General features: G+C 45.0%; 1 protein-coding gene across 3 annotated transcripts in view; it reads left to right on the forward strand.

Moving 5' to 3' along the window:
* The window catches only part of NMT2 (N-myristoyltransferase 2), a 55,373-nt gene that overhangs the window by 11,532 nt on the left and 18,310 nt on the right, over positions 1 to 25,531 (forward strand). For 2 of the 3 annotated variants that reach the window (XM_057543762.1, XM_057543765.1), the window contains exons 2-6: positions 17,020 to 17,155; positions 21,895 to 22,039; positions 24,767 to 24,885; positions 24,982 to 25,073; positions 25,197 to 25,313. In XM_057543762.1, coding sequence (XP_057399745.1) covers positions 17,020 to 17,155; positions 21,895 to 22,039; positions 24,767 to 24,885; positions 24,982 to 25,073; positions 25,197 to 25,313 — 609 coding nt within the window. The remainder of the gene's footprint in view (positions 1 to 17,019; positions 17,156 to 21,894; positions 22,040 to 24,766; positions 24,886 to 24,981; positions 25,074 to 25,196; positions 25,314 to 25,531) is intronic. The other variant, XM_057543763.1, reaches the window with a different exon arrangement.

Below are 25,531 nucleotides of genomic sequence, written 5' to 3' on the forward strand. Positions count from 1 at the left end.
CACCTTTGTGATTCCTGGAGATGAGAGACACCTGTGCGACCTCTGCTTGGCCTCTGACCCTTGACCGTCCACTGAAATCATGTTTTCTCTGCATCCCGTTTCTGGCCTTTGTACTTGGTCTCATATCCCAGACTCATTGCTCAGCCCTTCCACTCGAGGTCGAGCTAGTGTTTTCTCTGTTCTAGTGTTTCTACCCCTTCGGGGCCATCGGTCCCTGGAATCCCTCCAGCCTAGATGGGATTTGACCATCACCTTCTCGCCGTTGGCGCCTCCTCGCCCCTCCTCGCAGATTTAACCGCCTGAGGCGGTGATTTGCCTTCCCCGTGGGGCATGTCTTGCCCCTTACTTCTTCACCAGATTTTTCTAGGGGAGAGGGGAAGCCTAATATTTTGCCACACTCTGTAACCACGAGGATTTCATCAAAGTATGGAACGTTTATTTAATGAAAGAATTGAGTAGGTCCATGGGCAGAATTGGAATATACAAAAGAGAGAGTAAAAAATGAATATTGGATCTAGCAAGGGAATTCACAAATAGGAATATCGTTTGAAAAGCACACTGAATTGTGAACTTTGCTGACACATTAATTTTATTATCTATACCAGCGCTAATACAATATTGAAATGAATCTCAGCCAGAAAAAAAAATTTTTTTTGATTTGTTAATCGTCTTCCTTCAGTAAACTCTGAAAGGCCCAGAAATGAGAAAAGTCATAGAAGTAGGAGCTAGTGTGTATGGGCTATTCTTCTATCAGAAAAACATTTGTGAGCATGAGTAAGAACAGGCTGTAGGAAATAGGGTAGTTTTTCACTAATCTAGACTGTCTCAAAGGTTATACTCTGCCAACTAATCTAGACTGTCTCAAAGGATATACTCTGCCAACAAGCTCAGCCTTTTTAGGAAACTTGATTTTTCTGCTTGTTTTGTTCACCATCTTATCTTTCGGAACAGTTTTACCTAAGATGCAAGGAAGTAAGCCTTTAAGAAATGTGCTTGTGGAATAGCTGGAGAATTTGAATGTAGTCTTTCAGTTACATGTAGTGATCTTAAAGATATCCAGACAATTTTTAGGAGCATTTTACATATTTCTTCGTTTATTCTGGTCTTGGATAGTCTGCAAAGACAGGTCTTACTTCACAAACTAAACTTCACGCTAGACTAGTTTCTGGCCAATGAGTATTGGTAAAATTTTATGATGAGTTAACATTAACTCTTATTAGAATTGGGTTTTTATGGGAAGTAGGCCCCATATGTGTTGAATAATAATGAAATACTTGTGGAAAGAGAAGGCTAATGAGGTAGAAGGTATTTTCCCACATTTCGATTACAGTAAGAACTAAAACCTTGGAAACAGCCCAATATGTAAGAAAGGGGACTTGGTTAGCAAACTCTAGGCCAGAAGCTAGCAGAGGGAATCGTCCGGGTCCTACTGCAGCTAGGCCCGCATTGCTCGGGGCTTGTTGGTCAGCCACTGCCAGGAGCCAGCCGCCCTCTGCTGCTGACACCCATGGAAACATTGGAACTGTTGGCCGGTCCCACCGTGACCTCTACCCAATGCTCCAGCCTCAGTAGCTACCGCTGCCTGCCTCCTTGGCTGACCTTTATAATGATAAGGATCACGGTCAGGTTTCCGCCCCTCACTGATCATAAACTTCTAGGGCAGCTTTGAGCTCGGAGCCCTCCAAGGGCTTCTCGGCGAGGTACCGCTTTGACCAGAGATGATGTGGCTTTAAAGAACTTCTGACAGGTGTTTCCTCCATCAGCCCCAGGAGGGGAAGGAAGGTGCAGGGCGAGGGATGAAGCTTCCGCGTTGATGAGGAGGCGGAAATCCTGCTGGAGGTCAGGCCGTGGCAAAGCCAGGTGATGACGGCGGCAAGGTTAGCTTCTTGCTCTGGACTGTGCATCACGCTTGTGCAGGAAGCGGGTGAAGAAGTCGTGACTGGAATCGCACACATGAGCCACTGACAAAACAGACTCACTCGTGGGCCTTCAAGAACCTGACCTATAGATAAAATCCGTTCTTGAGTTGGGCGGCCAGGTGATGAGCGTGTATCAGATGGGTGCCCCAATCCAGCATGAGAGCAGCCTGTGGCCGGTACCCGGGAGAGTTTGAGTCTGCCTCAGCCCACCTGCCCTGCAGCTGTGGCTGTGAGTTCTCTTCCATCACCTGGGCACCGTGATGCTCCTTTGGGTTACCTTTTTCATAAACTGTGCCAAACTGCCTCATGTATTTTCTCTCCTGGGTAGTGCATTTCCCTCTAAATAAAGTGATTTGGTATCCCAAACAGAACACACATACACACCTACACACGCACACGCACACACACACACACACACACACACTAAAGATCTGTTACCAGTCAATAAAAGACAACTAGGCTAATAAAAAATGTTCACAAAAGAAGAGGTCATTCCCCAGAGAAGACCTCAAGACCGCCAATAAATATCTAAACAGATATTCATCCAGTGGAAACGCATAAACAAGAGACGATATATTGTAGTAATTACCTGAATCCTGGAGTCTGATTGGCTGATTTGAGTCCTTGGCTCTGCCATTATTTAGCTGTGATTTTCAGCAAGTTACTTAACCTCTATGTCTTGTAGTTTCCTCTTCTATAAAATGGGATTAACTATAATTGTAGGACTTAACCTCACAAGGTTGTTGTGACAATTTACGAGGTTGATATATATAAGGTGCTTACACGGTGAGTGCACTAAAGTGTTAGCTGCTCTGACAACGACCATGACGATGGTGACAATGACAGTGATGGTGGTGGGGATGGCGGCGGTGGTGGTGGTGATGATAGTGATGATGATGGTGATGATGATTGATGGTAATGATGGTGGGAGTGATGATGGTGATGATGATGGTGATGATGTGGATGATAGTTATGGGGGGGATGCCAGGTTGTTTCCAAATTGCTTGTACCAGCATTATATAAATATTACCTTTCCTCACATTCTTCTGATGTTATTAGACTTGAAAATGTTTGACGAGTCAGTGGATAAAAAGTAGAATCTGAAGTGGTTTCATTTTCAGTTTCCTTGCTGCTGGTGAGGTTGAGCATCCTTTCATAAGTTTATAGGCTGGTAGGGTTTCCTCTTCTGTGAATCATTTATTCATATCCTCAGCCCATTCATCTCTCAGTGTTTTGTCTTCCTATTGATTTTTACATTGATTTCTCATTCACCCAGCAAATATTTATTTTATACCTCAGACACTGTTTTAGGTGCTAAGAATACAATGGAAAAGGCTGTCTTATGGATCTTATGTTCTAGTCAGAGGAAGACAAATAAATAATACGTTTTTAGCTAGTGATAAGTTATATGAAGAAAAGTAAAGCAGGATAATCATAATAATAGCTAGCATTGGCTGAGTGATTTCTTTTTGCCAACTATTGATACTAATGTATTAGCTCATTTTATCCTGACAATTGTTGTAACACCATTCATTGAAAGCTTCATCCTTTTGCAGGTATGGAAACTGAAGCACAGAGAGGTTAAGTAAAATATTCCAAGTCACACAGCTAGGAAATAGTGGAGCCAGGATTCAAAACCAGGTGGTCTGACTCTAGCTAATGCCTGCAGTCCTGACCAGGATATTATGTTGCCTGTCTATACTATGCTGGAGATAAAATGTGAATGGGAAAAGAGCTTTTTATATGTTCTGACTTAATATTTTATCATGTGCTTTATAAATACCTCCCCTACTTCTGTAGTTGTAAAATTTTGTCAATAATCACTTTGCCACAAAATATTTAACTTTGATGTAGTCAAGTTACCCCTTTTTATCTTACGGTTTGTACTTTTGGGTCCTTATTTAAGGAATTCTTTTCTTCACTGATATTATGAAGTTATTGTCATTCTTCCGCTTATTCATTCAACAAATATTTATTTGACCATATATGCCAGACGCTGTACTAGGCATGGATAGATGTTAGCAAAACCGGCAAAAATCACTGCCTTCGGTCTTAATCATTGCCTTAATCACCGCCTTCGGTTTTGTTTTCCACGTTTGGGTATTTAACTTATTTGGAATTTGTTTTTATAATTCTTGGGTAGTAGCAAACTAATTTAATGTTTTCTGTATAGAAAGTCAGTTTTTCTGATACTATTTATTTAAAAGTTTATGTTTTCACTACTGATTCATGATGTAATCATTATCATATATCAAGTTCTTGTATGCTGTGAGTTGTAACAGGTCTGTCTACTCCATTTCTTTGATCTATTTATCTGTTCTTGAGCTCTGTTGTATCTTAATAATGTTTTAGTTGCAGAGGCATTGTGGCTTTTATAGACAGCTTAGAAAATGCATGAAAATACAGCAGCGTTTAAAATCACCTATAATCCCACCATTTTCTATGCAGGAAGTTGGAAATCAAGGGGGAAAATTTTGTAAAATAATTATAATATCAAACTACTAATGGTCCTTGTGGGGAGGAGCTAAGTGATCTCTCTGGTGGAATCCTGTGAAATCTAAAATTTTTCTTATCTTTGGGGTTCACATACTGTGAATCGAGCTCTTAAAATTAATGTATTAGTTATGACAGGCTAAGCTGCTGTAACCCTATGGTGACCCTATGGTGTCATTGCTCAACACGATGGAAGTTCTTTCCTTTTTTTTTTTTTTTGGCCACGCCATGCGGCATGTGGAATCTTAGTTCCCCGACCAGGGATGGAACCCACACCCCCTGCATTGGAAGCGCCAAGTCTTAACCACTGGACCACCAGGGAAGTCCCAGTTTTTTTCCGTATTGATGGGACAGTCCCAGACAGGTGTTCAGGTGGACGGCAGGGGAACTTCCCTTTATCCTGTCCATCAGAGGCTGCCTTCTCCTGTCACGTGGCTCTGCCGTCCTTTACTGTCTCATCCTACACCTGCCTTCAGTCGGCCCAGGGGAGGGAGAGCGTGGAAGAGCACCCCCGGGAGCCTGTCTGGGCCAGCAGGAAGTGGCAGGCTCGCTTCCACTCCCATCCCGCTGGCTGGGACTCAGTCACATGGCCGTACCTGACTGCCAGCAGTGGGGAAGTGTGGTCTCTCTGACACGCTGTGAGCTCCCGGACGAAGCGGGGATGGATCTTTGTGGGCAGCTGGCGGTCTCTCTCTCACTTGTTTCTCCTGGGGCAACTGTAAAACGTTTACAGTTTCCTGTAAAATGTGTTACTTTGCTCATTCCATTAAGTCCTGTCTGCAGAATCCCTGAATATATCTCTGAAGAGATTTCCTGGATGTGCTTATTAAATTTAGTTTGACATTTCCGTGGCCGACAAGGAGTTTGTTGGTTTACACTTGGGGTTTGAATGTGCCAAAGATTCTCTTTAGGCACAGACGGAAGTATCTTTCCTTCCTGGGGTAGCAAAATGGAGAGGCTTTTCCTTATGGATTTTTTGTACGAATTCTTGGGGAGGTGGGAAATGGAACTTCTGTTCTTAAAGAGCCAAGGGAGCTTTGTAAAAGGGCTGCGTGATTTCCATGGTTAAACGTCTGGGATTCAGTAATCAGCCTCAGGCACTTAAGAGTCTGAATCTTTTTCTTCCTCAGAATCTGAATCTTCTTGAGCTGGGATTTTCCTCTATTATCCTGAGCCCTTTGCAGCATCTTATCACCCCCCGGGGACAGGAATTTCACCTGCCACTTTTTCAACAGGTTTGATGAGATATAGTCCACATACCCTGTGATTCACCCATTTAAAGTGTACAATCCAGTGGCTTTCAGTATATTCACAGAGTTGTACAACTATCACCCCAATCAATTTTAGAACATTTTCGTCACCCCAGACTGAAACCCCTCATCCCTCCTCATCCTCCCAGCCCCTGACACCAACCACCGATCTACTTTCTCTCTCTCGATTTGCGTATTCTGAGCATTTCATATACATGGAGTCATACAGTGTATGGCCCTTTGTGACTGGCTTCTTTCATTCAGTGTAATGTTTTCACAGCTCATCCATGTTGTTGCTTGTATCAATACTTTCTTTTATTTACAATTTTTTTATTGCTGAATAATATTTATTATATGGATATACCACATTTTCTTTATTTATTCATCAGTTGATGGATATTTGGGTGGTTTATACTTTTTGGCAGTTATGAAGAATGTTGCTATGAACATTTGTATACAAGTGTCTGTGTGCACAAATATTTTCGATTCTCTTAGTCATAGACCTAGGAGTGGAACTGCTGAGTCATGTGGTAAATCTTTGTTTAGCATTTTGAGGAACTGCCACGCTGTTTTCCAAAGCACCTGCACCATTTTCCATTCCCACCAGCAGTGTGTGAGGGTTCCAGGTTCTCCACATCCTCGCCAACACTTGTTATTATCTTTTTTGGTTACAGTTGTCCTAGTGAGGGACTAGTGGTATGCCTGTCAGCTCTGATTCCCAAATTCCAGTCTCTTTGAGGCTAGACCTCTTCCACCCTTCCCCTGCACCCAACACAATGCTGAGTACATAGTAGATGGCGTAGTAAATACATGATAATAGGCTGCAATCAACTTTACCATGCAGGTTGGGGGAATTGTAGCTTTCAGAGATATTCTACTTCCTGGCAGTGTGTGATTGGAGCTACCCCAAGAATTATTCATTCATTCAACAAACATTTGTTATAAAAATCTACTAGTGTCAAGCATTAAAACGTTAGCGATCTTAGGGATACACACAGGAATAGCTTTCTTCTGTACCCTGCACACACTGACACGAATGCGCACATAAATCACATAAGCACAGCACAGCAAGTTCACCACTTTATGAGGTGCCAACCCTGGGAACACTGAGGGAGGAAAACCCGAAATAGTCAGACTCCCAAATCAGAGAATGTACAAAACCGTACCATCCATGGCATATTTCTAGCTCTGGTATCTGGCTGTGATATGTTTGTTTAAGCCCAATTGCTAGTCAGATATTTATGGAAGTCCTTAACTACTAGATGATTTTAAACATAAACATCACAATATATAGTACAGATTTGATTCTACTGATGGAAACAAACTGCTCATTTGGGGGTGGGAACGCATTACTGTTTTTAGACCACGAGGGTGCCACTTGGCGGGGTCTTCTTGTATCTCCAAAAATGAGCACTAGTTTCTATTCCAGGATTAGGGAGAACAGGGAAACACGAATCTATAGCTCATGCGCTTGTCTTTTAAACACTTTTTCTCACTATTGAACATGGCTTTCATGCTTTGACTCTACAGAGGAATGAATTACTTTAACTCAGAAAGTTTTCTGATTTTAATACATGAATAACTGCCAGAAAGAAGCGTCTGTGTGTGACCTAGATTTTGGGTGATGAGGCTGGCCCTTGGGATCCTCTAAGTGGTGAAGACCAAGCCCACAATTCTGTCACATTAAGTCAGCAAAACTTGGTCTCCCCCGGCACTACCTGCAGCACGTGGGGACCTCTACTTCTCAGAGGCCTCTTGGGCCTCAGCTGACAGAGGCCCGTCCCCTCCCGATGCGTCATCTTGACAAGGCTCTGGGGCTCGCTGGGAGGGGAAGTCAGCAAAGAAGAAGGTGTGGTGGCCCTCATGTGCTCTCACCTGGGAGCAGGACCTGTTCCACCTCCTCAGCTTCCATTGGCTCAGCCTGCTCGGGCCTACCTTTCTCACTTGGGGGGGGTGGGGGGGTGGGAGGCGGAGTGTATGCGTCATCCTCTGGAACGTCCACAGGAGGGGAATTCAGAAATGTCGGTGAGCACAGATAGTGTTTACCTGAGTAGGAAAACCCCAGTTCTCCTTCTGTGTTCTCCTGACTCTCACTGCTGTCACCCTCAGCGCTTCGGACACCAGGTGTCGGGGGCTCCCCACACTGAGCATTCCTGCAGCGCTAGCACGGGCTGGGGTCCTACCATATAACTCGATTCTGACACTGTCTGCCTGGAGGCGGCATCACATCCCACAGGTTGAGGGCTCAGTCCCGCCAGACTGCCCCCTCCCCACTTCAGATGCCAATCCTAAGTCCAGGTTGTCACCTGTGCTTCTGACCGACCAGCTACAAATTGGAGTTGCCTAAGAACCCCTCCTCGGATTCGATTAATTTGAATCCACAGAACTCAGGAAAACACTTTTTACCGTTCACCAGTTGATTGTGAAAGAACGTGGTAAAGGATACAGACGAACACCCGGATGGGCGAGGTGTGCGGGGGACGGGTGACCATGCCCTGTCCGGGCACCACCCTCCCAACACCTCCACGTGTTCACCAACCTGGAAGCTCTCTGAACCCTGCACTTCTGGGGACTTTTATGAAGGCTTATGATCGATCATTAACTGCATTCCCAGCCCCTCTCCCCTCTCTGGAGAACTGGGGACGGAGCTGAAAATTTCAAGCTTCTGATCATGGCTTGGTCTTTGTCGTGACCATCCAGGAGCCCACGCAGAGGCACCTCACTGGAGCAAAAGACACTGCTCGCTCCCAGGAAATTCCAAGGGTTCTAGGAGCTCTGTGCCGGGGACTGGGGTCAAAGACCAATGTATATTTTCTCTATTATTTCACACGTTTTTTAAAGAAATGGGAGACCTTCTGTTCTTAGGGAGCTTACACTCTAGTGGGGAAAGAGGTAAGAGCACCGGCTTTTGAGTGTGCCAGATGGGAGGGTACTCAGAGGGCAGAAGGGTCACTGAGTTAGGAGCACCTACTTCAGGTTAGAAAGGAGCAAGAAGGGTTCTCGGAAGAGGTGATTCTTGGCCTAAATCTTTTTTTTGAAGTATAGTTGATTTACAATATCGTGTGAATTTCTGCTGTACAAAAAAGTGATTCAGTTATACATATATACATATACATTCTTTTTTATTTCTTTTCCATTATGGTTTATCACAGGATATTGAATATAGTTATCTGTGCTATATAGTAGGACCTTGTTGTTTATCCATTCTGCATATAAAAGCTCACATCTGCTCACCCCAAACTCCCACTCCACCCCTCCCAACCCCCTCCCCCTTGGCAACCACGTGTCTGTTCTCTATATCCGTGATTCTGTTTCTGTTTCATAGGTAGGTTCATTTGTGTCATATTTGAGATTACACATATAAGTGATATCATATGGTATTTGTCTTTCTCTTTCTGACTTACTTCACTTAGTATGATAATCTTTAGGTTCATTCATGTTGCTGCAAATGGCTTTTATTTAATTCTTTTTTATGGCTGAGTAGTACTCCATTGTATATATGGAATACCACATCTTCTTTATTCATCTGTCGATGGGCATTTAGGTTGTTTCCACATGTTGGCTATTGTGAATAGTGCTGCTATGAACGTAGGGGTACGTGTATCTTTTTTGAATTATAGTTTTGTCTGGATATATGCCCAGGAGTGGGATTGCTGGATCATATGGCAACTCTATTTTTATTTTTCTGAGGAACCTCCATACTGTCTTCCACAGTGGCTGCACCAACTTACATTCCCACCAACAGTGTAGGAGGGTTTCCTTTTCTCCACACCCCCTCCAGCATTTATTGTTTGTAGATTTTGTGATGACGGCCTTTCTGACTGGTGTGAGGTGGTACCTCATTGTAGCTTTGATTTGCATTTCTCTAATGATTAGCAATGTGGAGCATCCTTTCATGTGTCTATTGTCTTGGCCTAAATCTTGAACGAAAAGCAATCTGCCAGGAAATGAAGGAGAGAAGGGTGTCCTGGCAGAGGAAACAACATGCGTAAATGTGTAATAATATAACAGTACCTATCAGTCACTGAATGGCTTACTCCAGGCCAGACGCTAAGCTGCACAATGTGCAGGCTCCGCCTCGTTTAATTTCCCATAAGCCTCCCATCTGTGTGTTGTCTGTTGCCTTAAGAATATATGCTCCATAGGACAGGACGTTGCTTTGTTCATTGCTGTATCTTTATGTTCCAGTAACTTGCTGTTTAATAAGCCAGCAACCATTTTATTCGGCTCACAGATGCTGTGGGTTAGGAATTTGGAAAGGGCATGGCTGGAGGGAGTTCTGGCTGGGGGTCTCATGGGGTCACAGTCAGATTTCAGCTGAGGCTGCAGTCAGCTGAAGGCGCCCCTGCAGTGGGCGCCCAGGGGGGCTCACTCACGTGACTGTCCGTCCACGCTGGCTGTTGACTAGAGCCCAGCCACGTGGCCTCACCAGCAGGTGCATCTCTAGCAGTGGGGGGGGGGGGGGGGGCTTCTCGCCTAGACTGGGAAGTCATATATTGACACGTCTGTTGTGAATGATTGGTCGTGAGTCACAAGCCCGTCCACGTTCGAGGGGAGGGGAGCTAGATTCCATCGTTCATTGGGAGGAGTCTCTAAAAAATTCGAGGATGTATTGAAAGCTACCACAGTCCATCTTCTGGCCATTAAAAGGATGCACGTTCTCCCCCAGGTAGAACACATTTACCCTCCCTGAGGCTCTCCCGCAAATCGTACCGCGTTTTGGCTTATATATGAGGCTCAGGCTTGAAGTGCAGGACCTCATCATCTAAACCAAGTCTAGGTGGATGGGGGCCCTCAGAGTCCATCTCAGTGCCCGTGAACTGAGCAGGTGTGTTGTCTGCTCCCCACACGCCCGTTGTGGAAGGACGGACAGATGTGGGGGAGCCACGGTGGTGGTCCCCTTCAAACAGGGCAAGCAGCACAGCACAGCCAGCGGTCCGTAGCAGTTCTGAACTCCAACCAGGAGCCTGTCGCCAGTCCCTTGGTCTGAGTTCAGTCCTGATCTTCAGGAGCTGCTCTCCATGGCTCTGGCCTCCATCCCTTGGGCTCTGGGTTCTGCCCTTTAAATCCTCCTTCCAAAAGAAAAGATGACTTTGCATCTGAGTGAGTGACCTTCTCTGTCTGCTTCCTGCCTGTAAAAGGCTGAGGGTCCAAAGGCCTCTTTGCATTCTGTCCTGCTCTTGTCTCTTTCAAGCTGGTGTAATTCTTTAAAAAATGTACAGGACTTCCTGTTTCAATGTATAATCCAGCGGTCCCCAACCTTTTTGGCACCATGGACCAGTTTCATGGAAGACAGTTTTTCCACGGACGGGGAGGGGTGGGGGGATGGGTCAGGCGGCAATGCAAGCGATGGGGAGCGGCAGATGAAGCTTCGCTCGCTCACCCGCCGCTCACCTCCAGCCGTGTGGCCCGGTTCCCAACAGGCTGCAGACGGGTACCAGTCTGCAGCTCGGGGGTGGGGGACCCCCTGGTATAATCCACTGTACTGTACAAAAGCCACACCCACCAATCTCTTCTTCAAGATAAGCTTTTCTCTACCTTGGTCTTTATGTGAGGTTGAACGTCCGGAAGATTTAGAAGCCGTACTGTTTAGAGAGAGAATAGAAGAGGCACGTCCTTCAGAAACTGAGAGGGCGTTTTGTCTGTTTGGAATGGTCTGTGGAGCACCACCTTGGATCTTTCTGAGGTCCTGGCCACAGCTCCATTCCAGGTTTGACTTTCTGTCCTGAGACCATTTCTTAATATGTGCAGCCTTTGCCTTCCGGAGATGCTGGGGATGAGGGACAGTTTAATTTTGAGTCTAGCAAGTCCTGCCTGGGTTCATGTACTCTCTAACTTCCTCTCAACTGCTGAGAAGCTCATTCTTGAGTTAATCTCTCTCTGCTCTCATTTTCTTAGAGGACAGCTGGGAGAAGCCAGCACAATTTCAACCATCTGCCCAGAAATCATTTTAGATTTTCATGCTCATTAGGTCCTTTTTCTATTTCCCACGTTATCTCTGGCAGCAGTTTTATAAACATTCCTCTACTACGTAATGAGGGTCCCCTTCCGTCGATCTTCCCATATCATTTCCTTTATTTTCCCAAGCCCTCACCGCCAGCCTCCTTGAGACGGTCAGGCTTCTGCTTACAGTCGCCGCAGGGTCTTTCCACCTGGTCTGAAAGCCAGGGCCGTGTGTTTTGGGTTTTTGTTACAGCAGCCCTCCACTTTCACACCCCACCGTTTCTGGCTGAGTTTTTATTGCTGCATGCAACATTGTTACAGGCCTGGTGACACAAAACAACGTTGCTTTATCAGGCTTGCAGATCCGGTGGGTGAGGAGGTTGGGAAAGGCAATTCCTCATCGAGGGTCTCTTGTGCACTTATAGACAGATGTTGCCTTGGGCTGGAGTCTTCTGCAGACTTGACCACGCTGGGCATTCATGAGGGCTCCCTCCCGTGGCTGCAGTGGGTGGTCTCAGGGCAGTCAGACCTCTTACGTGGCTCCTGGCTGCCCCCAGACTTGAGCATCCCAAGGGAGCCATGTGGAAACTGCGTGGTCTTTTGTGACCTAGTCTCAGAAGTCATGTAGTGTCACTTACACTGGTTACGAGCAAGTGACGAGCCTGCCGAGACTCAAGAGGAGGGACAGAGACCCCCACATCTGGATGGGAGAAGCATCAAAGAATTGGCAGGCACGTTTCGAAACCGCTTGCACCTGGAGCAGCGTCTGGCAACAAGAAGACCTTGCCATGCAATTGTATCCAATGAGTAGGCACTTCCGCCTCTCTTATTATATCTGCTTGTTAGTCTTTGGGCGCTACAGTGTGACCCCTGTAATAACAAGCTATGTTATAATGGGGCAGTCTTGTATTTGAAACGTATTTTTGAAAAGTAGAAATACAGGACTTCACATTCTACACATTTTATTCCAAATGAATTAGAAAGCTAAATATTTTCCCCCAAAAGTCATAAAGCTAAAAGAGAAAAAGTTATAGAAGGATACTTATGTAATTTTGGAATTGGGAAGACTTTCTAAGCAAGATTTAAAAGCCAAAAAGCCACAAGGGAAAAATTTTAAATATTAGACCCCATAAAATTTTTAAGTGTCTGTACAGGAAAAAATACCATAAATTAAGTGGAATGCTAAAAACTAAACTGTGTAAAGTATTTACAGTCTAAACAGTAGACAACAAACTAGGCAATGGAATATAAGCAGAGGGTAGTATCTCTCATAGGCCTGTTGTGAGGATTAAATGAGATTAAAGTGCCCAAAGTAAAAATTCTTAATAAATGACAAGTTCTATCCATGCTTTTATAAAGGGCACCTACAAATCATTTTTTTTTAAGATGGCTAATGGAAAAAGAATATGAATGAGCTATTCGTGGAAAAATATAAATGGTCTCTAAACATATAAAAAGATATGTAGGGCTTCTCTGGTGGCGCAGTGGTTGAGAATCTGCCTGCCAATGCAGGGGACACGGGTTCAATCCCTGGTCTGGGAAGACCCCACATGCTGCCGAGCAACTAAGCCCGTGCGCCACAACTGCTGAGCCTGTGCTCTAGAGCCCGCGAGCCACAACTACTGAGCCCATGCGCATAGAGCCCGTGCTCCACAACAAGAGAAGCCACTGCTGTGAGAAGCCCACACACCGCAGTGAAGAGTAACCCTGGCTCACACAACTAGAGAAGGCCCACGCACAGCAAAAAAGACCCAACGCAGCCAAAAATAAATAAATAAATTTATTTTAAAAAAAAAGATATGTAGCCTCACCCCTGGTTAACTAAAGGAACATTAAATCTACAGTGAAATGTTTTTCTACCTATCAGATTGTCAGGTATGAAAAAGAATGGTTATATTTCAGTGCTGGCAAAGATGTAGGGAAATTGCTGTTCTCATTTACTGTTCGGTCCTTTATTCTTCTACAGGTAAGGTAATTTTTCATGTCTGGCTCCTTTCAGCTTTGATTTTCTGTAGTTTGAAAATGATTTGCCAAGGTGCCATTTTGGGGGCATGTTGGGCACCAACATCTTGTTTGGTGTTCTCTGAGCTTCTTGGACCTGTGGGTTAGCCCCTGCTGTTGACCTGGGGAAATCCCCAGTCATTATTGTTTCAAGTATTTCTCCTGATTCTTTCTCTTCTCCTTCTGGTGCTCCCATTACACATATATTATATTCTCTGTAGTTTCCCCACAGTCCTCAGACGTTCTGTTCTGTTTTTTCCATCTTTGTTCTCTTTGCTTTTCAGGTTTAGGGGGGCCTCTGATGTTTCCACTGCTATATCCTCAAGCTCAGAGATCCTTTCCTCAGCCATGTCCAGTCTACTAATAAGCCCGTCAAAGACATTCTTCATTTCTGTCGCAGCGTTTTTGATTCTTCTCGGTTCTTTCTTAGGATTTCCATCTCTGCTTACATTGCCCGTCTGTTCTCGTATGCTGTCTACTCTGTCCATTTGAGCCCTTAGCATATTAATCATAGTTGTTTCAAATCCCAGGCCCGATCATTCCACCGTCCCTGCCACGTCTGGCTCTGATGCTTGCTGTATCTTTTCCAACCGCGTTTTTGGCCTTTTGGAATGCCTTGCAGTTTTTTCTTGATAGCCGGATGTGATGTCCTGGGTGAAAGGAGCTGCTGTAAGTAGGCCTTTTGTCATGCGGTGGTGAGGCGTGCGGGGCGGGAGGCATTGCAGGGTCCTGTGATCCGGCCTCAGGCTTTTAGTGAGCCTGCGCCCCTGGACCGTGAGGTCACAGAAGTGAACAGATGGCTAATGGGGGCTGGAGCCAGGTATTTCTTTCCCCCAGATTAGTTACGCTCTGACCGTAGCCCAGCTGCTTAGGCTCTGGTTGACTAGTTTCTGCTGAGGACAGGCCTTGTTAAGCAGCACAGAACGTCTGGCCGATTTCAGAAATGATTCCTCTTCCCCTCCGTCTACCGGAAGCTCGAGGGGATTTTTCTCGCTCTCTTCTGTGGGAACCTGACTGCGCTCCTGGGGGAAAACTCACACAAGCGTGGGAGACCCCTGTGACTGGGCTCGTAACTCCCGGGCTTGTCCACATGTAGCCTCCAGGGCTCTGTGAATCGCGGTCCAGGGGTTCCCGCCTGAGCGCCGGCTCCCATGGAAGTTTCCACGCGTGAGTCTCTGCTCCCAGAAGCTGTCTCTCCAACCTTGGGGACAGCAGTTTGTCCTGTGTCCTTGCCTCCCTCCCTTAGGGATCTCAGAAGAACTGTTGATTTTTCAGTCTGCTGGGATGGAGTGGTGACTTCCAAGCTCCTTGTATTCAGAACCAGAAACTGATTTACTGTTGGTGTAGTGGAAACTGGAATAGTAATTAGTAAAGCAGGCTTAACTATCCACTGAAACTAAAAATGTGCATGCCCTCTGACCTCACATTTCCACCTTTGGACATACTAGCATGAATGCACAAAGATGGAAGTACCAGAGTATTTTTTTGCAGCAGCATATTTTATATAGGAATGGTTACGTAAAATATGATATACTAACACAATGGAATGCTACCCAGTTGCTAAAAAGAAATGAGGTAGCTCAATATATCCTGACATGGAAAGAAAGAAATCCAAGACACATTTGTTAAGTGGAAGGAGAAAAAAAGCCAGGTTTCAAAATAGTGTGTTTAAGATTCAATTTTTGTTGAAAACTTACTCGTAGTAAAAACGAAGGCATGCTTAGAGAAGAAAGACTATTTTAGAAGAATTTATACCAGAAGAACTATTGGCTGCCTTTGAGGGACCCTGTTATAAGGCTGTTAATTAATGACATTTGTGTCTTATATAATGAGTATGTATTTGATAATTAGGTAAAAATTCAAGAAAGAAAATAGGAACAGATAGAGCTAATTAAGAACAATAGAACAGAATTGCTTATTTCCATCACTTTTCCCTGCATCAGGGGAAAATGCAATAATAATCTCTGACTCGAAATTTGAATTTACCTTCTGGGAATACTGTGGGAGAGTAGGCCCAAAGAAAGAGAAATTTTAAATCTCCTTGTGTCTCTTTTTCTCTTTCAGAAGATTACAGCTCTAAGATGACAAGGGTTCCAAACAAATGTTTTACCAGTGAACTTATTTTTTTTCTTGTAGAGTTTTTTTTATTGTTAATCCTTCTAATAAAAATCTTTATTAGAAAAAGTGCCACCCCCAGCAGAGATGCCCTTTCTTTGGTTCTCTTGTGTCAAGATTCGTGGTTTGTTGTGCCCAAGAGATGTTTATAATGGAATATTTTACGACATGTATCTCTCCCTGAAAAGGCTGATTAAAAAGTAAGTTAGTGGAGCAGTGATACCTGTGAAAGCTATTTGACTTTGGTGATAAAATAGAGTTTATTGCTACAGTTTTCCTGCTTAAATGTCATCTAAGCACCCTGCAGGATGACTGAGCGTAGACTAATATTCTTCTGGGTTCCTGGACCCAGTTGCAGTGGGGAGGTAGGGGTGGAGGGTTTCCACATAGCCCCAAGCAATTCTCAGACGCCAGTTGGGTGTCCTGAAATTCATCTCAGTTCTGACACCGTCTACGCAGAGACAGCATCAGATCCCACAGGTTAGGGGCTCAGTCCCACGAGACTATCCCCCCCGACCCCTCCAAGGCATAAACCCAGGTTGTCACATGTGCTTCTGACCGGGCTACAGACTGGAGGTTCCTAAGACCCCCCTCCTTAGGTTTGGTCAATTTGCTAGAGCAGCTCACAGAACTCAGAGAAACATTTACTTTCTAGATCACCTGTTTATTATAAAAGGATGTAACTCAGAAACAGCCAGATAGAAGAGATGCACAGGGCAAGGTATGGGGAAGGGGCGCAGAGCTTCCATGTCCTCTCCAGGCGCCACTGTCCCCAAATCTCCACGTGGAGAGAAATCACCAACCTGGAAGCTCTCTGAACCCCCATCCTGTTGGGTTTTTATGGAGGCTTCCTTACATAGGCATGATTGATTACATCATTGGCCATTGGTGTTCGATTCAACCTCCAGCCCCAGGGAGATGGGATTGAAAATTCCAACCCTCTAATCACAGGGTTGGCTCCCCTGGAGACCTGCCCCCGTCCTTAGATGCTTCCAGAAGTGACCTCCTTAACATGACATAAGGGACACCTTTAAGTTCTAATCTTTTAGGAAACTCCAAGGGTTTTGGAAGCTGTGACCCAGGAGCCATGGATCAAGACCAAATACAGATGAAAAATATATATTTTTGGTCATCTGAAAATATATATATTTTTTATCAATCAGAATATTGCACGTCCTAACGTAGTTTTTCCCTCCTGTGTATAACATGTGTTTTTCCTAAATGATTAATTTCATGCAATTCAGATTTTACGTGATGACCTGTTGTTGTTTTTACAAACCCTGTGAATTTCCTAACAGAAGTCCCGGAGGTGATTTGGGTGCCAAAAAGAAAAAGAAGAAACAGAAGAGAAAAAAGGAGAAACCGAATTCCGGAGGCACCAAGTCAGACTCGGCATCTGATTCCCAGGAGATTAAAATTCAGCCGCCTTCCAAAGTGAGAACCGTGCTTTCTTTTAACCTCCGTGGTGTCCCATGCGTGTGAAAGCGGGTCCGGGCAGCTTAGGCGAGTGCCCTGTTGGGTCAGAGGTGTAGTTAGGGTGTTGCCGCGACTGTGTGCTGCGTGGTCACAGCAGGGTATTTACAGCCTTCCCAGAACTGACGCTGGCACCCAGAAAACTAAGAGGTCCGTGCTGGGCTTCTGTGTGTGTGTGTTCTGCCCGCATCCCCCCTTTCTCAGTGAATTAGTACGTAGGTTGTAGTCATAGAAGAAAGTCTCACCGTGACCTTGTTAGGTTTTTGTTTCTGGTTTTTTGGGGTTTTTTTTTTGTAGTTAGGCTTAATATTTGATTCCCTTTTGTTCAGAAGATATTCACATGTTCATTTTTCTGGGTGTCTAATGACCTGAATAGCACAGCACCATCCGGCAGCAGGTTTCAGCAGGAGCAACCATGGGTAAGTCTCACGTTGACTTTGCCTTGGACCAGTCTGCAGCGGCCATTCTTAATTCTATTGCCAAGGGTAGAGGAAGTAACCCATTCTGGACCAAACCAGAAGTGGTCTTGCTGGGCCCTGCATCTTTGTATGCTTCTGGAGATGCCGATGCCAGGCGCCACTTCCCTGGGGCCACGCATCATCCTGGCTGTGAACAGAGACCTTGTGTGCTGGGCCCAGGGAAACACAGAGCCCTCGATGCCAGAAACTCACAGCGAAAAGGGTAGAGTCAGAAGTATAACAAAGCAGAGGTTATCTGATTGTTGTAGCTCCAAGTAAGTTGAGCAGTGCGTGGTGTCACGGCAGGAGCTTGGTCCTGCCCCAAAGCTCTCAAGCTGTGAGCCTTTGCCAGGCTCTGCCCTTCCTTAAGCTCATTTCATCTGCAACTTGGGGACACGCCTCCTCCCCAGCTCATAGGCTGTTAATGAGGTCACAATCAGACCATCTTTATAACGTGGTTTTTATACCATGTAAAGCAGCGGTCCCCAACCTTTTCGGCACCAGGGACCGGTTTCGTGGAAGACAGTTGTTCCACGGACCAGGGCGGGGGGGGATGGTTTCGGGATGATTCAGGCGCATTACATTTATTGTGCACTTTATTTCTATCATTATTACACTGTAATATATAATAAAATAATTATACAGCTCACCATAATGCTGACAGGAGGCGGAGCTCAGGCGGTAACGCAAGCGATGGGGAGCGGCTGTAAATACAGATGAAGCTTCTCTCACTCGCCCGCCACTCACCTCCTGCTGTGCAGCCCGGTTCCTAACAGGCCACGGACCGGTCGGTACCAGTCCGTGGCCCTGGGGGTGGGACCTCTGCTGTGAAGCACAGTGTATACATGGCAGTTGTTACCATTACGCCAGTTTTGTGGGGTCTCAGGTTTTTTTCTTGCACAAACTTTACATCTTACGATGTTGAGTGAGTCTTGCAGGTAGTTTTGTTGTCGTTGTTACCTGTTTTACACATAAGGACCAGGAATCACTGAGAAGGAAAATTCCTTGCCCCAATTTTTCCCTGATTGCCTTTGTGGGGTGAGAAGAAAGTGCAGTTTCCCTCACTAGCTTTTCAACTTGCTTCTCTGGTAATAAATAGTCTGTCCACAGACATAAGTTCCAAGGTAACTCATATAAGGTGCACCGTAAGCTGGCAAGGTATCTTTTCCATTTCTCATCGTTGCTTCATCAGACCAATGTGGTGTTATTTACATGCAGTTGTGACCGTCTCCTTATTCTTTCTGTCATCACCATCAGCTGCTGCCCAGCCCTGTACCCCTGGTGATTTAGGACCCTTCCCCTGCCTCTGGTCACTTATAAGAAACTACAGAATGGGAATTTGGGATTAGCAGAGGCAGACTAGTATATGTAGGACGGATAAACAACAAAGTCCTACTGTATAGCACGGGGAACTATATTCAATATCCTGTGACAGAGCACAGTGGACAAGAATATGAAAAAAAATACATATATGTATAACTGAGTCACTTTGCTGTACAGCAGGAATTAACCCAGCATTGTAAATCAACTATACTTCGATAAATTTTTAAAAATTAAAAAATAAAATGAGTGGGTGGTTGGAGTTTAAAAAAAAAAAGAAGAAAAAGAAACTACAGCCAGGCAAGGCAGGAGGAACTGCTACCATGATATGGTAGAGAAATTCTTTTCTTTTTTCATGAAGACTAAGTCAAAATTGTTTTAGTGTGGGCTTTTCACTGCATTTTAAAAACTGCGGCTCCTTTCCCTGAAACTGATGCCAGCTCTACATTAACACCGTCAATTACAGTGACCTTTAGAGATTCTTCAGTTTAGAGAATATTGTGGTCTACGCTCAAGAACCAAAATAAAATGATATTTGGGTTCTTGTACACTTCTTAGTGATGAAGGACTTGAACATTTTTTCCAAGGTATTAAATTGGAAAATAATGGGCAAAGAGAACAGTTGATGTTTAGTATTTCCCAGGGAGCAGATATGGAGGAAAAGAGGCGTGTCTGACTCTTACAGCAGAATATGATAGTGGGAGGCTAATGCGGGGTCAATACACATTCTCACCTTTCCGAACACCCCATCTGGTGCTGCTGTGGTAGGTGATTGGATAGGTTTAAGACTTTATCATAGCTGAGTTTTCCTTACTGCTCTGTCGCTATGGATTTGAAAGTTGTACTTACTTGAATCTACTTTGAGTGTCATCTATAAAAATATTGACTCACTATATTGTACACCTGAAGCTAATATAATATTGTGAATCAACCTAACTTCAATAAAAAACGAAAGCATTTAATAGTGAGCATTGGAATATGACTCTTTCATGAATGGTGATTTCATGTAAAGACTGCTGGTCAACCTGCCAAGGCAGAAAGCACTCTGAAGGCTTCTTCATGCAGACGGGGTACCATCATTGGCTCCTTTGGAACAAAGATGCTGATGCATGTTTGTTACAAAAGGGTTGGAGTTTGATATAGTCCTGTTAGAGGATTTAACTCAAATAGCAGGAAAAGAAGGGTTACCGTGGCAAATTCGGTGCAGATACTGTAGGTATATTTTTGTAAGACTGGGTTCTACTTGGCCTATTTTAAGATAAACGGGTGCATGTTCAAGCATTACTAGCTGAAATATGCTGTGCTCTCACCTTATGTAAGTTGCAGGTCTCCTAGTTGATTGTACTGTTGAGGGTTCAAGTGAATGTAAATTTCATTTGCTAGAAATCAGTTACTTTTGTGTGGGAGGTTCAAAAGAGGCCCAAACAAGAGAAATATAAAGATACAGTAAATTAGAACAACAAGATTATTTTGTTAAATTAGTATGTGTAATTGATATATATGAACCTGATGATTCAGACATCAATCAAAATGTAAGATAAACGGCTTACAAAATTTGTGGCAGTCCTGGGTGATGCTGTTAGACTTCCAAGAGGAGACATTAAGACTTCAACCTACCTCTGGTTAGACTCCAGCACTTTGTTTCTTGGAATCATTTTAGGGGCAAGAATCTTAAGGGAACCCAGTGAGTAAAGCCACCACAGGATGGTCTGTATTAAATAAACCCTGTTTTGTACTGGGTCAAACAAGCAAGCTTCCCAGATTCAAAGATTTGCTCCAGACCACAGACTTCAGAGTCAAAATGGAACAGAAGTCCAGAGCTGCTGTTAATAAACCATTGAGGGTCGATGGTACCTCTCCTTGGTGCCCATGGTGTTGACCTACAGGGAAACCGAAGACTCTGAGACGCCTTCTAACCAATTCTGAACCCACAGTGAAGAGCATTCTTTGTATGGCATCAAAATTCTAAAACTAATCGATAATTTCACATGTTGAACAAACCTCACTGATTTCCATATTCAGTCCTACATGCCACTTGCTCATTTCAATTATAGTCTCACTTTCGATGAGGGATTTCCCAAAAAAAAAAAAAAAGAGCTGCGGGATCTTCAGAGATGACAGGAACATTGGCTTTGAGGAAGGAACTTTAGTATTTAAAGGCATTGTCAATTTTATAGACTGAGGATATGTATTACTTAAAAGGGAGGTTATTTCCAACGCTTGGGTTGGGGAGAAAAGGCTTTTATGGTTGCAGAAGATCTGAATTCACAGAGGAAACTGCTCACCCTCGCTGTCTCTGGAGGAGCGTCAGAATTGGGAGAGGGCGGGGTGTGGTCCAGGAGAAGGCATCCTCAGAGAGTCCTTTCCTGATGAACTTCCTTCCCAGCCCAGCACTACGTTCAGATTTCTTTCTTTCTTTTTATGAACTAAAATTTCCCTTGTCTGCCTGGTTTCCATTCTAGAAGTTATTTCCCTTGTCCCCACGTTGCTCCTGCCGAGCATTAACCCCAACAGCGAAGCCAAGGCTGGAGTCTGACCGGCTGCTGTGTGATAGTAACATTTGCACGGCACGGCACTTCTCTCTGCTGCCCCGCCCACATGAGTAGTTAATGGTGAGGACCGAGGACCCTTTGCAGATGGGTGGGAAACTGAAGCAGAGAGTGCTTCGGTTTGCTTGAGAGTTCCCAGACTGTCAGAGCCCCATTGAAGCTATAGGACTGTTGTTGCCTTTAACCCAATACGTTTGCTTGTATTTTAATACGTTAGCATACTTGAGCCCAAGGGCCAGGCGTAGAGGAAGATTGTGCGTTTCTCCAGCGAACGCTGTATAGTCTCCAGTGCAGGTGCACGTGGACCTGCCCCAGGTTTGGGAGCAGCGGCAGCTTCCTCATATTTTGTGTCTGTGTGTCTTTGCTGTTGTAGAATCCTACCATTCCAATGCAGAAGTTGCAGGATATCCAGAGGGCAATGGAGCTGTTATCCGCATGCCAGGGCCCCGCCAGGAACATTGATGAGGCTGCCAAACACAGATACCAGTTTTGGGACACGCAGCCGGTACCCAAACTAAGTAAGCTTTTCTGCCTTTTCCCCCCAAAAACAAAGCTGGGTTAACAACAAACAAAAAAACATAAAAGAGACTTTACTTCACTTATATGATTTGTTTTAGACCGCAGATTCGAAATTTATACAAAAGTCATATTTTTCTTCCTAAAATAAGTGTTGGGTGGCGACATTGGCTTTCAGTAACAACAATTTTAATCTAGCTCCTGTCCCTATAAAAAATATAGTTTCCCCACACTTCAAACATTAGTGTATTAAATATATGTATATAAGAGGGCTCTCGCCCACCCCCAGTTTTTTGGTTCTGATCTTCATGGAGTGGTTTTTCTTCTGCATAAATTTTTAGCAATCTCACACCTCAGTTATCCCAAAAGACACAGAAAATTTGCCCTGTTAAATCTTACTGAAATGGAAAATTTTGCTCTGATTAACAATAGGATTCTGAACACTCACCCATGTTGTTAATTATTAGCAATGTGATAACATTCCAGTATAATAAGCGAATTGGGACACCCCGTGAAGGCCTTCATAAGTGCTCTGGGTCGTGTAAAAATCTGTAATAGGCCTCTTTCCCTCGGTGCCTGGCCTGCTCCATCACATTTCACTTGAACTTTTACCACTTAAGTTTCTGTAAACTTAATAATTTAATAATTATTAAATTAATAATTTAATAATTAATAAAGAAACTTAATAATTTCATTGTTACTCTTTCACATTATGCCAGAAAAAAGATGATATAAATGCCATAAAAATGTTTTTCAATGTATTACAAGCTAAACCTGCTGCTTTGTCATATGTTTATATGAAGATACATATTTCCATATATTATGTCCATATTTTTCTTCCTTGATAGTTCCAGCTCCAAAATCTGTATAATAGAAGGTATTCATCGCCATCCCAAACTCTTATTAGCCCAGTTACGTACACATAATCAGTTTTAACAAATATAAAGCAAGGAACAGTCCTTCTCTGTGCCTTCAAATAATGGGTTTCAAACTTTTTAAAAGTGACCATTCTTTTTCCACCCATGCCCACTCCAAGCAGCTTCAAAATCATGAGCTTCAGAGCATGAAAGAAAGAGGAAAGCAATTATCTTTGCTTGATTTCTTTTCTTTCAGGCTCTAGAAATTATTTGGTAGTGGAGGAAGACCCTCTAGCATGAGTTTACTGGATTTTAAATGACATTGAGTTGAGTGACCATTAGCTACAGGGGTGTAGGTTTATTGATCTGAATGTATGGGGTTTGGCTAAATTCTGCTGGGGGCTTTTGGGTCACTGCCCAGGGGAGAAAATTCTCTTCCAGCTGGCACCTAACCCCAGCGCACCTCTTTGGGAAGATAGCCCCGCCGCTCACCTCGTTTCGGGCCCTCCCCTAAATCCCTGCAGTGTTCTCGGGTTCCTAGAATGTTCTTTACATACCTCAATCAAGGCAACACCAGGTTAATGGTGGAAGAGGGAGCCTGAGGTCGGGGAGAACGTTTGAAAGTCAGGGAGACTCTGCCTCTTCGTTTCTCTCCAGAGCCATGTCCCGGTTCAGTCAAACACACCCAGCTGGTGGGCCCCTGGTGTTGTGTGGGTCGGCCAAGCCCTGGGCAACTCCCAAGGAACCCCAGGGGAACAGCTGGGAATCTGGCTCCTAGGGCTGACCCTGGAGCCTGAGGTATTCACTTGGGGGTGTGCTGGTAGAGTGGAGATAAGATGAACGTGCAGAGTTAGGGATTAGGAAGAAGGAAAGAAGAAACCCCTCGGGGCTGGTACAAACCCTGTGACTTCCCCCCTGTAAAAAGGTCTGTGATGGTAATAACTGTAACTGAAGGTCATTTATTCAGCAGATATTTATTGAGTGTCTACCACTAAATGCCAGGCACTGGGGTGCAGACCCGGGAAGCAGTGGTGGGAAAGCAGGATAAACGGTGGGCTGGTGGGGAGGATATACTCCCTGTAGGAAGGAGCTGTGGTCGGGGAGGGTGCTGTGAGGACGTTACGTGTAAGGTTATAGCTGAAAAATGCCGGCGGCCAGCCGTGTGAAAGGCGGGGGACGGGCCTTCTGAGCAGAGGCCCAGTCTGAGGGAGGGCGGTGGGCCCGCAGCCCCGAGGGCAGGGCTGGGTAGATGTGTCCACGGTGGCCAGGCAAGCAGTGGCCACCGTCAAGGGCCTGGATTTTATCCCAGCCTCGCTGGGAAGCTCCGGAGGAAGAAGTGGGAAAGGGCGCCTTTGTGGAAATCGCTGGAGACACTGATGGCTTGCACTGTGCTGCCAGCTGCCCAGACAGAAGTAAACAGTCCTGAAATTAATTTTGAATTTTGCTGGGAAGGGTCAGGTCACTGCAGCCCTTGCCCCCCGTTTGTTGAAAAAGCAGAGTTAAACAGAAAACATCTCTAAGGCGGTCGTATCAAGCCTGTGTCGCCGGCAGTTGTGCTGAATGATTAATCTGTAATCTAGGAGTTCAGACTGAGAAGTCACCATTGTTTCGTAATGTCCAGTTTGCCAGGGGATGACAGAGGATTTCTCCTGTAACTGGTCCACTACCGTAACCCTCCACCACTGCGTAACCACCCCGCTTCACGCTGGCAGCAGCTGAAACGATACAGTACTTTTAAGGATTATATGGAACTCAAGAGCCCTAATAAGCCCGCTTTTGTTTCCTGTAACTGACCATTTTGGATCGTCAGGACACTCTGTAATTGAATCGTCTCTCTTTTTGTCTTTATTTTTCCCCTCCTCCCTGTCCCAGATGAAGTAATAACATCTCATGGCGCAATTGAAGCTGATAAAGAAAACGTGCGTCAAGAACCGTATTCCCTGCCGCAGGGTTTTATGTGGGACACTTTAGATTTGGGTAACGCCGAAGTGGTGAGTAAAACCCTCGACCTCGGTCCCCGAGTTGGCATGGGTTGCTTCTGCGCTGGTCCCAAGCATCACAGGCAGGACGCTTGTTTGGTCTCGTAGCTCAGGGAGCTGTACACGCTGCTGAATGAGAATTACGTGGAAGATGACGACAACATGTTCCGGTTTGACTATTCGCCCGAGTTCCTGCTGTGGTGAGTCTCGCCGGTTATGTGTGCCTGCTGGGGACAGGGCGAGGTGGGGTTGGCCTGTCTCTGTCTGTCCCTGTTTTCCTAGACACTCACCGCACCTGTTTTCCTTGCCCGCACTGACTTCAGGGCTCTGCGGCCCCCAGGCTGGCTCCTCCAGTGGCACTGTGGAGTCAGGGTGTCTTCGAACAAAAAACTAGTGGGGTTCATCAGCGCCATTCCCGCGAACATTCGGATCTACGACAGGTACACAGTGAAGCTTGTCAGTTTTGATACATTGCTTCTCCAAGAATTATGATGAGAATAGGCTTTTTTTTTTTTTTTTTTTTTTGGCCGCGCTGCGCAGCATGTGGGATCTTAGTTCCCCAACCAGGGATGGAACCTGCGGCCCCTGCAGTGGAAGCGTGGAGTCCTAACCACTGGACCACCAGGGAATCCCCTAGAATAGGCTTTTTGAAATGACT

Source organism: Balaenoptera acutorostrata, chromosome 3 (assembly GCF_949987535.1).
Source record: "Balaenoptera acutorostrata chromosome 3, mBalAcu1.1, whole genome shotgun sequence".
Lineage (NCBI taxonomy): Eukaryota > Metazoa > Chordata > Mammalia > Artiodactyla > Balaenopteridae > Balaenoptera > Balaenoptera acutorostrata.